General features: G+C 40.9%; 3 protein-coding genes and 1 pseudogene across 3 annotated transcripts in view; 1 reads left to right on the plus strand and 3 right to left on the minus strand.

The window, feature by feature from the left end:
* dctn1b (dynactin 1b) overlaps positions 1-1219 on the minus strand; it is a 29097-nt gene extending 27878 nt beyond the window's left edge. Inside the window, exon 1 of the mRNA XM_062397975.1 lies at positions 942-1219. The gene's annotated coding sequence lies outside the window, so the exon portion shown is untranslated. The remainder of the gene's footprint in view (positions 1-941) is intronic.
* Positions 1220-2032: 813 nt separating this feature from the next.
* Positions 2033-5160, minus strand: nat8 (N-acetyltransferase 8). Its single transcript, XM_062397978.1, has 2 exons — positions 5005-5160; positions 2033-3662 (listed from the first exon to the last, which is right to left on the minus strand). Exon 2 carries the CDS (start codon positions 3651-3653, stop codon positions 2979-2981), a length of 675 nt encoding a protein of 224 aa, XP_062253962.1. The 5' UTR covers positions 3654-3662; positions 5005-5160; the 3' UTR covers positions 2033-2978.
* Positions 5161-5607: 447 nt separating this feature from the next.
* Positions 5608-5716, plus strand: LOC133963091 (U2 spliceosomal RNA; annotated as a pseudogene).
* Positions 5717-6662: 946 nt separating this feature from the next.
* Positions 6663-16293, minus strand: slc39a8 (solute carrier family 39 member 8). The gene is made up of 8 exons (XM_062397659.1): positions 15832-16293; positions 14509-14671; positions 11513-11682; positions 11284-11406; positions 10485-10631; positions 8780-8987; positions 7694-7878; positions 6663-7071 (listed from the first exon to the last, which is right to left on the minus strand). The coding sequence occupies exons 1-8, from the start codon at positions 16048-16050 to the stop codon at positions 6925-6927; spliced, it is 1362 nt and encodes a 453-aa protein (XP_062253643.1). The 5' UTR covers positions 16051-16293; the 3' UTR covers positions 6663-6924.
* Between the last annotated feature and the right edge of the window lie 1162 nt (positions 16294-17455).

Consider the following 17455-nt stretch of genomic DNA (forward strand, 5'->3'; position numbering starts at 1 on the left):
TCATCCCAGCACCTCATTTCAATCTGCATCAAATTATCACTTATTCCTCCTGTGTCCTGCACCAGATGAGAATAAGTAAAAACTATCAAAAACACCATGTAAACAGGGGGAGAACCATAGAAACCTCAGAGAGGGTCACATGTGAGGGATCCTCTCCCAGGACAGACAGAGATATGCATGAACAAAATTATAATATGTATAACCTTGATTAGAGGACACTGTTTTTAACATAATTGTGTTGTGTGCACAGTGCACACTGACTACAAAACAAGCTTCAGGCATTACATTTAAAACATCTCCAGCTCCAGAGACATGAAAGTGAAGGTAAATGAGTGACTTGGTGCCATCTAGTGTGTCCCAGGCCACAGACCAGAGCCTGAATCCCACTGCACCGCCTCCATCATGTCATCTAATCCCAAACCAATGGAGCTGCATGTGATTCCCAACATGTGCTGTGCACTGGGACCAGATTAACCACAGCATGGGTGTGGCTGCAGTCTTTTTCTCCCAGCCAAATTAAACTAATAGAAATTAAAAATTAGGGGGGGGGGCAATGATTAATTGAGATTAATTAATTAAAATGAGACCAATCATGGTGCTGGGACTTGATATCTGGATCCACACTGACATTTAAACCACCAGCCAAACCTCCATGTATACATCTAACAGTTATTAGTCGTATTAATGTGTGTGTTATGATATTCATCTGCTATAACCAGTGTGAGAAGCAGCACTGGTGCCTGCTGCTGTCACTGGGACACTCCCTGACTAGCCGCTAGCAGCATTAGCCGTTAGCTTCGCTTCTCAATATAAAACCAAAAACCACAAATACTCGTTCGTTTTAAACCGACACACACATGATAACACATCAGCTCGGGTGCGGATTCGGGTTCGGACCTGATCTCCAGTCATGCCAGGGACGAATAGGAGATAATTCTGACCTGTTTTGAGTCCTTAGATCCGGCTCGTCGCTCCGCACCGTCCCCGGCAGGCTACATCCATCCATGGAGGTCTGACCGGCCCATCCGAGCGGAGGTGTCCGAGCTGCTGCCTGACCCGGCCCGCCACACAGCCCCCGAGGAGGCCGCCGAACCCCCGTCAGCGGAACGAGGTTTACATACAGACACATTATAGAGTTTGGATGATCTGTGTTATGTTGTTAAACTGTAATAAAAGGGATTTGAATAATGAATAAAGTCTTTATTGCTATATTTCTCTTTTACAAGATGAATCACATTTGTTTAAGAGTCAAGTGCAGTGCAGGTGAATTTAGTTTTTATGTAATAAATAAATAAATAAATCATCCTGAATTAGTAAAGTTACATTAAGAGACTCTATGAAGGCAGCAGACATTAGACAGCTGTTGGTAATTTTGTGTTGTCGTTTTTTCACAGTTTCATGAACGCACAACCGGGGTCAATAAAGTTGAAGTTGAGAGCAACATTCTTTTTATCCTTTTTTTTTTAAAATCACACTTTTGATATGAAACAGATATTTATCCCTTCTGTGATGGGGGGGGGGGGGGGGTAACAACTTGATGTCCCTCAGCTTTTCAGTATCAGTCTGGAACACACACGTTCACGTCCTGTGTGTAGAACAAACTCCACAGCAGCTTCTCAGGTTTGTTACCCAAAGCCCCCACATGTTGCAGGATGTTTCAGCCCCGAACCCACAACCTCCCCTGGGCCTTGTTCTTCTTCAACAGGAACCAGACTCGGGTCCCTGACACACACACACACTTCAGTGCAGCTATCGTTATTAGGACTTTGCTCCGACTCCCATTCATTGTGGATAACCAAACCAAAACCTTATCTCTAACCTTAACAATGACCAGTTAATAACTAATCCTAAAATTTAACCTTAACACAATTCACAGGACTGGGGTTTGGTTCCCTGTGAGATCTACTGGTTCTGGTAGGGTCAATGGTTCTAATGGAAAAAGAGATTTAAAAACAGTTTGTCAGAAAAAATACATCTGAAATATCCCCGACCATGTGACAAAGGAAAGAGGAAGTGAAGAAGTGGATAAATCTTTAGATGAAAAGAAGAAGTTCATGTTTTATTGTGTGTCAGGCATGTGAATGGGAAATGCAAACACATTGCTAATCATGAAATCATACGGACAATTCTGTTATCTCAGAGTTCATTAGTGTCAACAGGTTCACAACAAGAGCTGCACCAGCTCGTCAATTAATCAATCAGTAAGTTGACTATTCTAATAATATCCAATATTTCATTAGGATTTACTGTTTTCTGTTTTACATCTGTCTTTGGAGTCTGGACTGATGATTGGTTGGTCTGACATATCAAAGGCCCGAGGCAGAGATAGAGCAAGCAGAGGTTCTTTTAAACTCCACCGCCCCCAGATGTATCTGACTATCATCACTTGAGAACATTTACTTCACAAAGCTTCATCTGGAGACGCCAAAATAATTTATACACATTTGTTTTAAACATGTAAATCTGTTTCCCCTATAATAAGATCAGGGTTGATAATCACATCAGTGCATCTTTCATTTTAATTCAAATAACATAAGGAAAGTTACAAAATTAAAGGAGCCACTTCGGCCTATTGAATTGAGTTTCCTGTAGAAATGAATGAAATCATTTACAAAATGAACAGAACGTGACCACGGGCAAACCAAACCTTCCTCAACTAATACAGTGGAAGCCGGATATAGTGATGTGTGTGTCTGTATGTGTGTGTGTGTGTGTGTGTGTGTGTGTGTCAGCTTGAGAGACGAGCTGAATTAATGAGCCTGCAGCTACGAATAAAAGATTTCACTCATTTAAGAAAAGTATTAGATATTAGTATTATTAATATTAAGAGAGAAAGACCTGGGACCAACATGATCACTATAAGCAGTTTCCACTGTATTACAAGTAACTGACAATTAAAAAAAAAGGCTTTTGAAAACAATAGTGATTTGTTGATTCATGAATGGTAGAGTGGACCTTAAATCGTCTTTCTGCTCGAGTCACTCTCCTTTCCCGTCTTTCTGTAAATCCAGTCTATACTCAAGCAAATTGAAGTTCAGGAGTTTGGCAGGAAATTCAGGAATAGCAAACTCTCTTATCTTCTGGAAGCCCATGTCCTCGTAGAGCTTCTGAGCGTCTGTCTGTATCATGGAGGTTCGGAGGATGACCGCTGCGTAGCCCCGCTCACGAGTGAAATCAGTAATTGTCTGACACAGAGTCTTAGCGATGCCCATCCTGCGGTGACTGCGGCACACAGACATGCGTTTCAGCTCCAGGCACCCTGGCGCCTCCTCGGCGGGGAGGCAGGCCACTGTGGCGACCACCTGGCCGTCACTTTCAGCCACCCAGAAACCAGAGTCCTTCTGGTTCAGGTAGGTCTCACTGATGCTGTTGAGGTCCTTCTTGAGGGAGGCGTCGATGTATTGGTTGAACATGTAGACGACAAACTGCCGGGCCCCGGCTAGGCACAGGGTGAGAGCCAGGATGGGCAGCAGGAAGGACTTGGAGCTGGTGATGAGAGCGCAGAAGACGATCATGAGCACCATCTGCATGAGCGGCTGTTTCAGGACGTGCATGAAGGACGAAGGAATGTGCTCGCTCATCCCCATGGTGAAGATCTCCTTCACTGCCTCGGAATCCTCATCTCGATATTTGCGGATCTGAATATTGGCCATGGCTCAACTCTGCATTTAAATGAAATGGATACAAAAAGAAAGGGAAAGATTAATTTCACTTATTGGGATCTCTATTAGCTAAGAACTAAATGCTGTCTCATAAATGACTACATTTTATATTCGTAAAACAAACCCTTTTATAATTGTTTGGTTCAGTAACACGAGCCTCCTTAACTGTCATCACACCGCAAACACAAACAAAAGACCCTCTGTTGATGTTGTGAGGAGCAACAATGATCAGGGACCCTGATGAACTCAGGCCAAGCCCCAAAATACAGGTTGAGTTTGTCTTTGCTCAGTGATTCTCAAAAAGAATAACTTTCACACTGATGAATCAATATTTGTACAAAAAGAGTCATATAATAAAACGCTATCCTGAGAGATTTGATCTTCAGGTGTTTTTTCCTGCATTTATGTTCTCCCTCAGGATCTTATCTATTTGTGTATAAGTGATTTAATGTGTACTGTTGGATTTTATTTAGAAACGAGAGCTCAACACACTGCAAGAAGGAAACACAAGCAAATAGATACAAACTTGGGCACATAAAGAAAACAACTTTGACGACAAACGCTGCATAAAGTCACAACACATGTAAAGTGTGTGAAGTCTGCTGCTCGTCAGTGGTGATGGAACTTCACAAAGCACTGAGCTACAGACAGGTTCATCACGTTGTCCTTTTCTTAAGTTGCAGAGCGTTGAACTCTCTGTGCCACCGTACTTTCGCAATTCTAGATTGGAATGATGGCACTTTGGGACAATTACAGTTGTTTGTTATACAAATTAAAGCGGCAGTGAACTCTGGCAGTGTTGTTTACTTTGTGTCTGTGAATCTGACACCAACAAACACACAAACACACAAATCCTGCAGTTAACCTCTTTAGGGAAATGTGCATTCGTCAGTAAGACACGTATCACGATTTATCATTGTGTGATTGACTTGCAGTTTATCGATTGATGAATAGTGAATCGTAGAGATACTCTATCACAGCTGGTGGTATAGTGCGAACTGGTTTATGTCTGGTTACCACCGTTCAACCAGTGTCACGTGAACTGACAGATCACTGCCTCACACGTGAGAAGGTTCTAAGGGTTTAACGGTGAGCAAGGCAACGTTTCTAACCCCCCTGCTGTTATAAACCTTTTATTCACCATCATCCGACAGTAAACATGAGAATGTCCAGATCCTGGATCAGCTGCTGCCTCCAAATCCAAATCAGACACGACTGTGATTCCCCTGGTTAACGAACAGCAGCTAGCATCGGAGCTAGCTTCCAGTAACCCGCCGATCTGAGTGGAGAACTCGCTCCGAGGCGGATGTCGCACAGGAAACACGGAACAAAGACACTTTACCTGTTGGTGTGAACTCCTGGAAGTTGCGTGAGGACGAGCGGAGAGAAGCGGAAGCTCCTGGAAACTCAAATCACTCGATTCATGCTCGAGTCTGTTCGTTTGTTTGCACTCCACCACGAAGATTTGATGAGTTCAGGGACGCTCGCCACAGTGGTAAAAAGGACAAGTCAGTATTGTCTACAAGTAGGTCTGTTGTTTTGTAACAGGTTGGTTGCTTGTACCGGATGTTGTAACTCATGTGTACACAACGTGGGTCACATTCCCCATGTACCGGACATGAAGACAAGAACAGTACGTGATGCTGGTTAGGTTTGTTATCCATTTGGCTGCTCAATAGTTTACTGAATACGGACTTTACGGTGGGACGTGAACGCAACTTAGGCTACATCCTCTTTAATGCTGATTGGCTGATGAGTAAATCGATATTAAAACGTGTCCTTAATGTTCTTCATTTAACATTAGTTTAAATTAAACTATAAACAAATAAATACACAGGTTATATAAAGAAAGATCAAATAAACTTCATGAATAATGTTTCTGCTTTCTTACCTTAAGATATTTAATTTAATTTAATAAAGATACCCACATAAAACCATATTATATACCACTTCTCTGTCTTTTGGCTAAGATCAAGTGTAGTATCTGTTCTTATCAGTTTAATATTTGATTTGTCCTCTATATGAGGACTACATATTAAATAGATACACTGTATGAATGTGTGTGTGAATGGGTGAATGTAAAACTGTACTGTAAAGCGCTTTGAGTGGTCATCAAGACTAGAAAAGCGCTATATAAATACAAAACCATTTACCATATTCTTACAATCCATATGCACCTTTTTATTGTACATAGTAAAAAATAAACTAAATTGCATAGAAAATGGAAAGAGAATTTTTCTGTTTTCACAATAAAATCTAGGAGACGAAACACAAAACGATAATCACGTCTAACATGGGTCCATTTCATTTTTTCTTTCCCAAAAAATCTAATTGTGAAAAAATCTGCATGACAAGCACCAGTGTCCCCTGGACAATATTAACAGACTTTGTTTCTTTTACTATATACTTGGAGAAAAATCGCAGATGACATGTTTAACACCAAATATCATAAAATCTCATTTACAATAAGAGCATAATCAGACTTTATTTTGGGGAATATATGGACACTTTTTATATCCTTTTCTCTATTTTCACTGGAAATCAATTTGGAGTGACTCACAGTTGTTTTGAAATATATACATATATTTCCTGTGGTTGATTATTAAAAAATTCTATGTGATATTTTAGCCTTTCTGGTGTGTGACATATTTTGGTCCATGTCTTTGTGTGTGTAGGAACACTTCCGTATAGAACAAAGGAAAAGTAAACTAAGACAGTTGAATTTTGAGCTACAGGAGGCATCATTCCCACAGGTGCTGTCAAAATATGAACATTTTCCAGTGTCTGAAATTTGATCGACAGCAGAATACACTCTGTGAAACATACAGATGAAAGAGTCCAGCTATATGACCTTGAGAAAGAGCCAGGAACAAGACACAGAGGTCAAACTCTGATGCCATAACAGCCCGAACTACGGCTGCTGCCACAACAACTCGGCAGATGTTAGTTTACAAAGCAGCACCTCTCGGGTAGGACACAACAAACACATGTCACAATATATGAAGACTAAAAAAAATAATTTATTTCCCCCTTAAAATAAATTTGTCTAGATTTCATACATGAAATGATTGTAAAGATTGGTTCCCTTTCAAGGAGTAAACATTTCACTAAATCAACAGTAGAAAGATTTTTTTTTTTAAAGTCCTTTACACATTTAGTTTTCTTTGTACAAAACGTTCCCTTCACATTCACTGAGGGAGCCGAGTCAGCAGAAACGGAAGCAGCTCACGACTGTCTGATTCCCAGTTCGTGTTCCTCTCCTCTATCCCAGTTGGATCTCGCCTGCGAACACGGTGATCAGCAGGATGATGGCGAACCCGGTGAGCAGGCCGGCGTTCTGGATCATGAAGAAAACCACCTTGTCTGAAGTCCGGTGCTGTTCCCGGGCTATGTTGTCCATCTCTGGGAACTGGGATTCAAAGTGACACACACACACAAACCATTAACCATTGTTCTTTAAGTGTTTGCATGTCTCATTCTCAACAAATCCCATAAAAAACAATAGCAGCTACGAAATGATCCCAAAACAACAACTACTTGTTCCTGTAGTCTGCTCTACTGAGTTATTATTAAGTTATGGAGAAACATTTAATAAAATCTATTTCTTTTTTAGAATATTAATTTCAAATACTCTGAATAATTCTAATTTTAAGCCTCTAAAATGTTTCTTAAATAACAAATGTATATATTTTTAATCATGTTTAAACAAGTATTCCTTGATTTGGCCAAGATGTGTTTTGTGCCTCCACCATTTTTCACCCTTTGTATGTCTGTTGCTTTATTATATAACTCTGAACCAATTTCCACCAACAGAAATGAACCCAATCTAGTTTTATGACCAATAAGTAATTTAAGTTATCAGACTGCATCCGTTCTTGTTTTATATTACTTCCATGAGAACTAGACAATTAGTGTTATTATAAAATTATAAAAAACAATTTCATTCCCTCCATATCACAATAGAAAGCATTTTTTATTATTATTACTGCAGCTACTACGTGATTATCCTCAGATAATGGAATCTAACTCACCATATCCGCCAGCGCAATATACAGGAACATTCCTCCTGCGATGGCAAAGATTGCGTTGGGGGCAAAGTTGCTCCCGAGCAGAATTCCAAACGCGAGGCCGACGTAACACGAAACCGCCGACAGCAGATTGAAGAAAATGGCTTGTGGGATGCTCATGCCAGAGTTCAGCAGGATCACAAAGTCTCCTGCAGAGGGAACAGAACACAGCTTTGATTAGAGGGAGTCGAAACAGGCAGAGGCGGCAGGATGTGGAGGGCATTGGTGGAACTTTGCTCAACAGACAAACAGTTTATTACTACAAATTAATATCTTAAAGCAGTAATAATACTCCCTGTAAAGCTTTAAAAAAGGAGTATCGGGTACTTTAGGGTTTTTACTTTAGGTTTGAGGTTGAAGTTGCTAAAAGGTGAGACTTTTCTGCCCCAAAGTAAAAAAAAGTTGTTGAAGGTCTAATTTTACTGCAGAAATTATTCAAAATCTTTTTCCACTTCTATTCACAGAGTTATGATTCCGTTCTTTGTGTGACAAGACATGTTATATCTCTAGCAATACATGTTATGTCTGTAACAATACATGTTATATCTCTAGCAATACATGTTATATCTGTAACAATACATGTTATATATCTAGCAATACATGATATGTCTGTAACAATAGAAGTTATATCTCTAACAATACATGTTATGTCTGTAACAACAGAAGTTAAATCTCTTTTACTGGAGGCATTTTCGTCCTGTCTCTGAATGAACTGACAAACGTAGGTATTTTGATTTGAAGACACAAATAAATTACATTTTTGGTGCAACTCTGCAGCTTGTCAGGAGAGGGTGATAAAGATTATTGATTCTTAGTGGGAATTTTAGTTTGAATTGAATTGAACTTAATTGCATCAGTCCTTCACTGAAAACCTGTTTTTATGGCTGCACCCGGCGATCAAATGGAAATATCCTAATTGTCTTCGGGGAGAATCCGACCTGATGTCGTTCTGGTGTCATTTGTAACTTTAGGTTTTCCCTGACAAGTTCAGATTAAGTTTTGTGAGTTTACAGTGTGAGGTTTCAGGATTTTCTTTGATTAATCGCTCACCCAGCTCATGAGGAAACTCCTCGCACACGATGGCAGTGGACGTGCTGAACCCCGCCAGGATGGACACGGTGAACGAAGCCCCGATGGCCAGGCCGTCGATGAAGTTGTGCAGCGCGTCGCTCAGGGTGATCATCCACGCCACCGTCTTGATGTCAGAGACGCGTTTCCCACGCAGCCATCGGCACATCTGACCCGCGTCCTGGACGTCCTGCCGAGGGACGGGACGGGTGAAGTGGAGAAAGGCAGTTTGATTTGTTTTTAACTCATGAAGTCACATGCAAATAACGGTATGGTACAGTATGTGGATTTAGTGAGCCACGAAGATAACACGCAAGGATTCTGTATCTCTGTGTGTTTCAAACCCAAAGTTCAAATCCGGAAAAATAAAGGACAAAGTTGAACGTTTTGCTTTTTTTGCCACGATCTGGTCCAAACTAGGTGAAGGCACTTTTTCCTCAATATCAATATCAAATTAAGACATAATCTGAGAATCTAAATTCTGTTTTATTAATTGTATTAATTAAATTCCATGCAAGCAGCTCAGTGAGGCTGGAGTTGGGGCTTAGAGCTGATGTTTAGCAGGTAGTATGGACAAACTAGAATACTAAAATATGGAATAGTTTCTTTTTATAAACCTCAAAGAGGAAACAAGGGGCAACAAAAACATCATCATCATCATCTTTATCAAATCAGAGTTTGGCAGACATATTGAATGATGGCATTAATAATAAGGTCCTTTAGGAAATAGAGGAACTTGAAGAGATATTAGCTCCATCAAAACACAATAACTAACAACAGGAGCAATAACAACCTCCTTTGGCAGAGGAGATATTTTCTATGAACTACATTCACCAATTACTCTTCTAAATGTTGTTCAGCGATAATCAAACTTCTGTATTTCATCCTCATCATCACTAACATTATTTAAAATCAAACACTGTGAGAAAACCTAACAATCTGAAGGCTTTAATCAAAACAGTGCCTCCATCTTGGCTCTAAAAAATGTAAAAGATGCTGATTATCCAAGGACAGGAAACATGTTCCCCTAAAAGGATGGTGCAGCATTTGCCACAGAACTCTTTAATTACAGATAGAATGGCACAAGTGTGTTTGATGGGAAACCAGAGAGCCGGCGGACACAAACAGAACCTTTGCAGTTTGGTTGCAGATCGTCTGCGGTGACAAAACATCCGTTCTCTCAGCCGCCGACTAACAAGGAGTCTTTGTGCTCGGCTCAGACAATTCCAGCTTTTACCGGGAGACGAGGGATCTGAGGCCGTCGCCCTGGTTTCACTGGTTTTCACTGCTCGATCCCAGTGTTTGTTTAGTATCTTTGATCCCTTCAAAGCCAGACTCCTCCATAAGACTCCAGAGATTTCACCGTTAAACATTAACCGGAGCTCTAATCACCCCGCGCCACCTCATCGGCTACGGAAGTATATTTTGATTTATGTTCCCCATTAGCACAGATAAACTTTCTGACCCATAAAGAGATTAAATCAAAGTCGTCAGTTTATAGTCCGTGATCGATTCAGATAAGATCTGTGGGAGACAGCACGTCTCTGGCTTCTTTTAAAGCTTATCTCGAGACTCAGCTACTTAAACAAAGGATCACTGAGTGCATGGTGGCAGAGCTGCAGGTTAATGCCACGTGTGCAATCAGGGGATCATCATTTTCTTTCTTCCTTCATGAGTGTGCTTGTACCTGAGAATCTGGGCTCAGGCTGCTCTTGTCCAAGGCGATGGTGCTGATTCCAGTCAAAATGATGGAGTCACTCTTTTCCGTTATGTCTCCGTTCTGCAGGGAGTTCTCCTGAGTCACCTCTGGAGGAGCGAAGAGGCTGTGGCCGTGCTGAGCAGGAGACAGATGAGAAAACACAGGTTCTGTTAAAGACGCTTCATTTCACACAAAACCACAGAAGTGAGCAGGATGAGCACGAGACAGGAAAAGTCAGGGACATTCAAACTCTCTAAATGTCATTGTTGAGATATCCAGAGTAAGTCCTGACCAGAAGCAGTGGACTGACTGACTGACTGACTGACTGACTGACTGACTGACTGACTGACTGATCACGTTAACTTCATATATCATCAGACACTAAAGAGGATCTAACATTTTCATACAAATCTTGGCTAAAAGAAGCATGTAAATCTCTCAAACTTTTTCCTTCCTGCTCTATGGACATATTTGACCTTTATTTTACTTTAAATATAATAAATATATGGGTTCTATAAAACACAGAGCACATTTTCACAAAGTGTCAACTCGCTGACACTTCCGACTTTGACCCTGACGTAAAATTATTAATATTAAATAATGTGCACGGGTTCTCATAAAGGTGTAATTTCTTGCGGCAGTCAGCAACTGGAAGTGGAATCATCCCATAAAGCTGAGCTGTGCAGTGGCACCTTTACAACGGAGATATGACGATACCGGTCTGTGATAAATGGGGTTTAATAAACGAACAATAATAAACAGACAATAAATTCCTCTGCGTCGTTACCTCGTGATCCATCCGCAGAGCCAGCCTCAGAATCTTCTCCACAACGAACAAGAGATAAAAGCCTCCGAATATTCCGACTGCATTCCACACATAGTTGTCCCGTTTGGGATCAAAGCCCAGCGCCTGTGGAGGAACAGGTAGAAAAGTTCAGTTTCTTATAAATGGACCCTCTTCTGAACATTCTGTCTAGTCCCTGAGCCGAGGGACTGGCGCTGCCTCGGCCACGCACCTCTGGAATGAGCTGCAGCACGGCGTTGGAGAACAGCGTCCCGATGGCCAGGCCGATGAAGTAGGTCAGCACTTTGGGGAAGTAGGACTTCTTGGTGAATGGAATCAGCAGGAGGCCGAGCAGAGAAGCCAGGTTGATGATGGTGACGGCCAGGAACCCGTAACCCCACACTGCCAGGAGAGAGAGGACACACAGCTGTTGTTATACCATCACTAGAATCATTGCATTTCATCTAGTGTTTTGGCAGTTATGGCTTTTTTAGAGGCGGCAAAGTTAAGTTTGTTTGTGTTTTACTTTTTCTTTTTGGCCGTAGGTTCTATCTTTGTCATCTATCATCCTAAACACTTATTCTTCCTCTTTTGACTAATTCTTCCTTCTGGCAACAGATAAGAAAAACCTTCAAAGCACCAGATGACTTATTTTCTATGGTAAATGTAGAAGCTGTTATTAACCCAGTGTCCTGCACCATCACTGCAGTGGATTAAAGGTCATCCACTGGTGGCCACATTGACTGCCACAGGACCACATATGACATCCCATCACATTTCTCCGGCCTGTGGGTAACACACGAGTTACAGTTTCTCACTCACAGTCTTATTAATTATCACCGACACGGTAAGAAGGTTCTGACGCCAGATGTTTCATCTCTCAACAGCATGTGTTCTAAACCCATACTGGCTGATATTAGCCTCAAGTTAGCAAAGTCTTCCTGTGATGCCGAAACTTTGGAAACAAACATTACATCCTTAAAATACTATAGGCATAATTTAATCCCGACACTATAATAAGATTTGTCACAGCTCCATGAAAGAGCCAGATTCAGTCCCAGGACGTGCCACCCTTCATTCTGATAAATCACAGCTCATATCTGATACGACACAGTAACCGGACAGATGTGCAGCTCGACACAAAGACACAAAAACACTTATTTATTTGCAGAGGAGGAATTCTGGTGGAGGAACCAGCAGGAATAACGAGCATCGGACTGAACAACAGGCACAGTTGGTCGTATCTGTGTCAACAGCCCTGAGAGGGTGACGGGGAAACTGAGAGGTGGGTGTGAGAGGGAGTCACTCCAGGACAGGCGGAGCGTCACGGATCCTCCACGGAGAACAGGTTATTATTCAATCATATACCAACACACCTCAAGGGGGGGGGGGGGGGGGGTCATTCTCAGCTGAGCTGTCTCAATATTTGACAAATTAAATACTGATATTGCGTAAATATAGACATATGATAATGTTAAATAAACAGTTCAGTTCAGGTTCACACTCAGGATTAGAAGGTAAAAGTATTTTATTGTATTTAAGGTGCAGTTTTTATCAAGAAAGCAAAGTTTTAAAGGATTTTTTTATCTGTATTGTAAATTCTTTCCGCCTCAACTGAACTAATCAAGTTGAACTATTAATTGACTTGTCTATTGACAAGTAGTAAACTGACTTTTTTATCTATATTGTAATAATGTTCCTGTCATTCATTAGACATCTATCATTACCTCCTCAAGTTGCTGTTTATATCCATGTCTGTCCACATTCATATAATACACATGTATGTATGTGGTCGACACTCAATGGATTTCATAAAAAGTACGGATTATAAAAGTGGGGGGTTATTGAATTATGGCCAGTGATGTATGTAGTGACTCTCATCCTCAACCTCTTGATTCTAGTCAGTGAACGACTTCAGTAACAGACGCAGTGAAACTTCCTCCGTGACTTCCTGATCCGTCATGTTCCCAGGAAGTGAGATCGTGGATGTTTGTGCCAAATCTGGAGGGATTCCCTCAAATATGAAGACATTTCTTTACGGCATTTTTTAAGATTTCTCCTTCGTGGCATTGAAACCAAAGAACAAACTGAAAACACCTACATCCATATTTGCATTCAGATGCCTGGAGGTTTACCAAAGGGCCAAATATTTGCTTGTCTGGGCAAATATTTGGGGATTTCTTGGTTTAACACGATATTAAACAAAAAATACTTCGGCTTTTGAACGTTGGTCAGATAATGTAAATCATCATCTCGGGTGTTTTTTCAATATTTTCGGACACAGATAGAGAAAACAATTAGCCGATCAGTCAATATAATATACCATATAACGTATAAATATATATATAGGCTGGCATTTAGTTTTACCTAGAATATCGGTATAGGCATCAGTCCTCTACAAAGAATAAATACCGTTTGGATTTAAACCCACGGAGGATGTTTGTGTTGCTGTTGTGTTCATTTGCCAGACACGTTTAACTGTTGAATTGAAATCAACGGGAAACATAACAGAAACTTCCACGGGTCAGACGGCGTGATAATAAAGCAGATTGCAGAGGATTCCTGTTTGAGAAGCGGCGCCTCAACACTTGGCTCCGTGAAGCCGTGACCACACTTCACACTGGTCCACGTGTGACCCACTAAACAAAGGTTTCTAACACTTGACCCCTCGTCACTTCAAAATCAAAGGGTTTTAACGCTCGGCCTCAAGATGACTTCAAAGACCGGAGCCCTGATGAAACCAAGTGGCACCATTGACCTTGAGTACGACCCCAGAGAGGTGAAATATGACTCATCACTTTCTACAACCAGTCAAATCATCATTCCCAGTTTTTAGATTATAAATTTAGATGCATGATCTGAACTGGATCAAGAACCCTTCAGAGACGAGTTCCCAGTGACTCAGCTCTGAGGTGGGATCCGAACCCTCAACCTCACGTCTCAATGAAATAAAATGCAACTTCAGCCAATCAGTGTCCAGAATGCAGCCAATCAGTGTCCAGAATGCCAAACACCCTCTTTGTTGTTTTAAGGATCCACAAGACAAAAATAATATATATGAATCATTTTAAAGTCTTTTCTCCAGCACTTTTCTGTAACTGTGGGTAAAAGCACCACCAGAGTGAATTCAAGGAAACGAACCCTCCATGACCTGTGAATTATTTGAGAAGGGGGGGGGGTCTGACAAATAAAGTGGGAGCGAGCAGCAGTGGAGATGAAGCAACTCACCAGAGTAGTCGGCGGACCCCAGGGTCTCGGACTCAGAGTAGGGGCAGGAGGGCAGCAGCACCTGGGTCAACACGGCCGGACAGATCGTCCCCAGATGTCCCACGTTCAGCTGACTGACGTTACCGATCCCGAAGTGGGACAAGATCTGCTCGGCTGAGAGACACTGAGGGACACAGAGACATTTGAAGATCAAAAAAAATAATAGCTAAATCTGTCTTTTCTTCTATTTAAAATGTTCTCACATTTGTCATTTTTGCGTGTTTATTAGTCATCTTGAATGAATGTTGTGCATATTTTTGTATGAAATCTGTTTTTTAAAGCAGGTTTTCATATTATAGTTGAAAGGGCACAGAGCATTATCTATTTAAAATGTTCATTATGAAGCTAATCATACCACAAAGTAGAAAACAGAAGAGAAAAGGTTTCAAAGGCGATTATATTCAGGTGTGTGCATTTTAGATTGTTATTATGAAGCTTAATTCAGGACACAATTGTGATTTTAATCATTAATTTACTTCTGAGATCAAAACATATGAGCTACAGCTACGAAGAAAAGAGGGAACTGAAACAAACAAGAATTAATACCAGGAAAAGCTCTATGTGAGTCATACTACAAATAGAAACGAGCTGAGAAAAGCTAAGGAAAGTGATAATATATATTATATACGCCTGCTGGTTAAAGCTTGTAGGAGAGAATTTAGTTTTTTGATCATGTTGTTGATCAATATCTAAAACCTCAAATGCAGTAATTACATCTTAAAGCAGAACACATGAAGAAAGTCGGAAATTAATAAAGAATAAGAAACAAGGAAGCTATAGGATAATAACACTACAAAGTAAAAATGTGAAAAGTAAAAAAAAAAGTTATAATACATATTATTAAGTGTTTATTGCAAACAAAAAGATTGACCATGTTTCACCTTAAAGTATCCACAAAGTAGAAATCAGTAGAGAAAGGGTTTAAAAAGGTTTGTGGGTATATACATGTTAATTTAATGTTGTTATGAAACTTACTTTTAATCATGTGTGCATTAATAAATAATAAAATGCATTATTTACTTATATAATCAAAACCTTTGAGCTTCAGCACTGAAAGAAATGTCAAACCGATATAAAAATATGAAAAAATAACAATATTCATGTTGTAAATGAGCAATTAGTCAGTGAATGTTTCAAGCTTTAACTATAACGTGTAACATAAGTTTATATGAAACTATTTAATAAGTGGTAAAGGGATGAAAAAGTTGACTGAAAGCATCAACAGGCCCATTCAGTTCCTGTGAATCAGAATCACTGTGTTAAATAATGTATTTAAACGCTCACCTCTTGGTTCGCCAGAGGATTGTGCAGGAACACGGACTCGGACCTCCTGGCGGAGATCAGCAGCAGCAGGTCCTTCAGGTCGTGCGTGGAAATAGACGCGTTTTCTCCATAGAAGTGTAAAATATCCTCCAGGAAGTCGAGTCCTGCTCCGGGGTCCGGAGCCAGAGTCCGGGTGGAGCCCAGGAGCGCGAGGCTCAGGAGACATCCCAAAAGAAACATGTCTTAAAAAGTCTCCTCTGGTGGAAAGATGAATCTAAGAACTCTTCTCCTTCTTCTTCTCCTTCTTCTTCTCCTTCTCCTTCTCCTTCTCCTTCTCCTTCTTCTTCACTCAGACGCACAGGTCATGGTTCCTTGCTGGTGGAGCAGAGTCCATGAGTCTGACGGAGCACGGAGGGGTTTTCTGCGGTCCTCCCTCCTGCGTGGCTCTGCGTGAATCCTGCGGGGCTGAGTGAGGGGGAGGCCCGGGTTCAAAGATCACAGCGCACCGTCAGGGTGGAAGGAGTGGGGGAAACAACATGGAGGGGACCAACCGCGTGCACCCTCCGTTTCAATGCACATACAAACACACACACACACACACACTAGCACGCACGTGCATGGGAGAGTGTGTGCAGAAAGCATGCAGATGTGCAGCGCGGATGCAAATGTGCGTTCCTTTGTTCAAGTGTAACTGGAAGTTAGAAAACCCACACACACACACAACCGTGATAATCAGTACATGTGAGTCCTCTGTGTGTAGTATAAAGGTCCATTACGTCGCCTGGCGGCCGCTGCTGATCACTGCAGGACAAACAAAGCACATATCATTAAGTCGAATTTACTAAAAGACAATTAATACCACTGATTGATGCCTTATTTTTTATATATATATAAATGTCCCTTTCTATACCTCTAAATGCTAACATGACTTTATTTATGTAACACTTCAATGTATAGCCTTACACCTTTATACTTTTATATTATCACAGTTGTAAATATTTCCTCTAACACCTTTAATTTTTAAATGTGTGATACATTTATGAATATATCATACATGAGGCTGTATGAGGTAGATTAGACATAATATGGATGTGTTATGTTGTGATGAACATTTAGATTGTATAATAAATATGCTGCTGTTTATGGTATAATCAGATTGCATATCTGACTAGAGACACTTTTATATTGATGGCAGGTCTATTGCTTCAGACGTGTGTGTGTTGTGTGTGTGTGTGTGTGTGTGTGTGTGTGTGTGTGTGTGTGTGTGTGTGTGTGTGTGTGTGTGTGTGTGTGTGTGTTTGTGTGACCACATGATTTTCCACTCGTGGGATATTAAGTTACCTTGACCTTGATCTTGATTTCCCTTTATAACTTTCTATAATTTTATATTATCCCATGTGTGTATAGTTGATAAATGGCTTGAACACATTGCGTCACTTGTTAATAATCAGTTAATAAATGGATTCTGGCTCCGGTGACGTGCAGCAGACGGTACGTGGGTGAACGGGTCCAGATTTACGTCCATGAATTAAAGAACGATGCCGGAGGAAGATTTCGTTCGGCCAAGTCTTCCAAAGGTTGTTCTCATTAATGGTTGACAGGTCTGCATTAGGTATTAGTGACTGATTAATTATCAGAAAAGCCT

This window comes from Platichthys flesus, chromosome 10 (genome assembly GCF_949316205.1).
Source record: "Platichthys flesus chromosome 10, fPlaFle2.1, whole genome shotgun sequence".
In the NCBI taxonomy this organism is placed as follows: domain Eukaryota; kingdom Metazoa; phylum Chordata; class Actinopteri; order Pleuronectiformes; family Pleuronectidae; genus Platichthys; species Platichthys flesus.

Bases quoted from the DNA above. Each gene is read 5' to 3' on its own strand.
- slc39a8 (XM_062397659.1), bottom strand. From the start codon at position 16,050: ATGTTTCTTTTGGGATGTCTCCTGAGCCTCGCGCTCCTGGGCTCCACC. The intron at 14,672-15,831 runs GTGAGCGTTTAA...TGTGTCCCTCAG, and splicing joins ATCCTCTGGCGAACCAAGAG to TGTCTCTCAGCCGAGCAGAT. The intron at 7,879-8,779 runs GTGAGCGATTAA...TTCCCTCTGCAG, and splicing joins GGAGTTTCCTCATGAGCTGG to GAGACTTTGTGATCCTGCTG.
- nat8 (XM_062397978.1), bottom strand. From the start codon at position 3,653: ATGGCCAATATTCAGATCCGCAAATATCGAGATGAGGATTCCGAGGCA.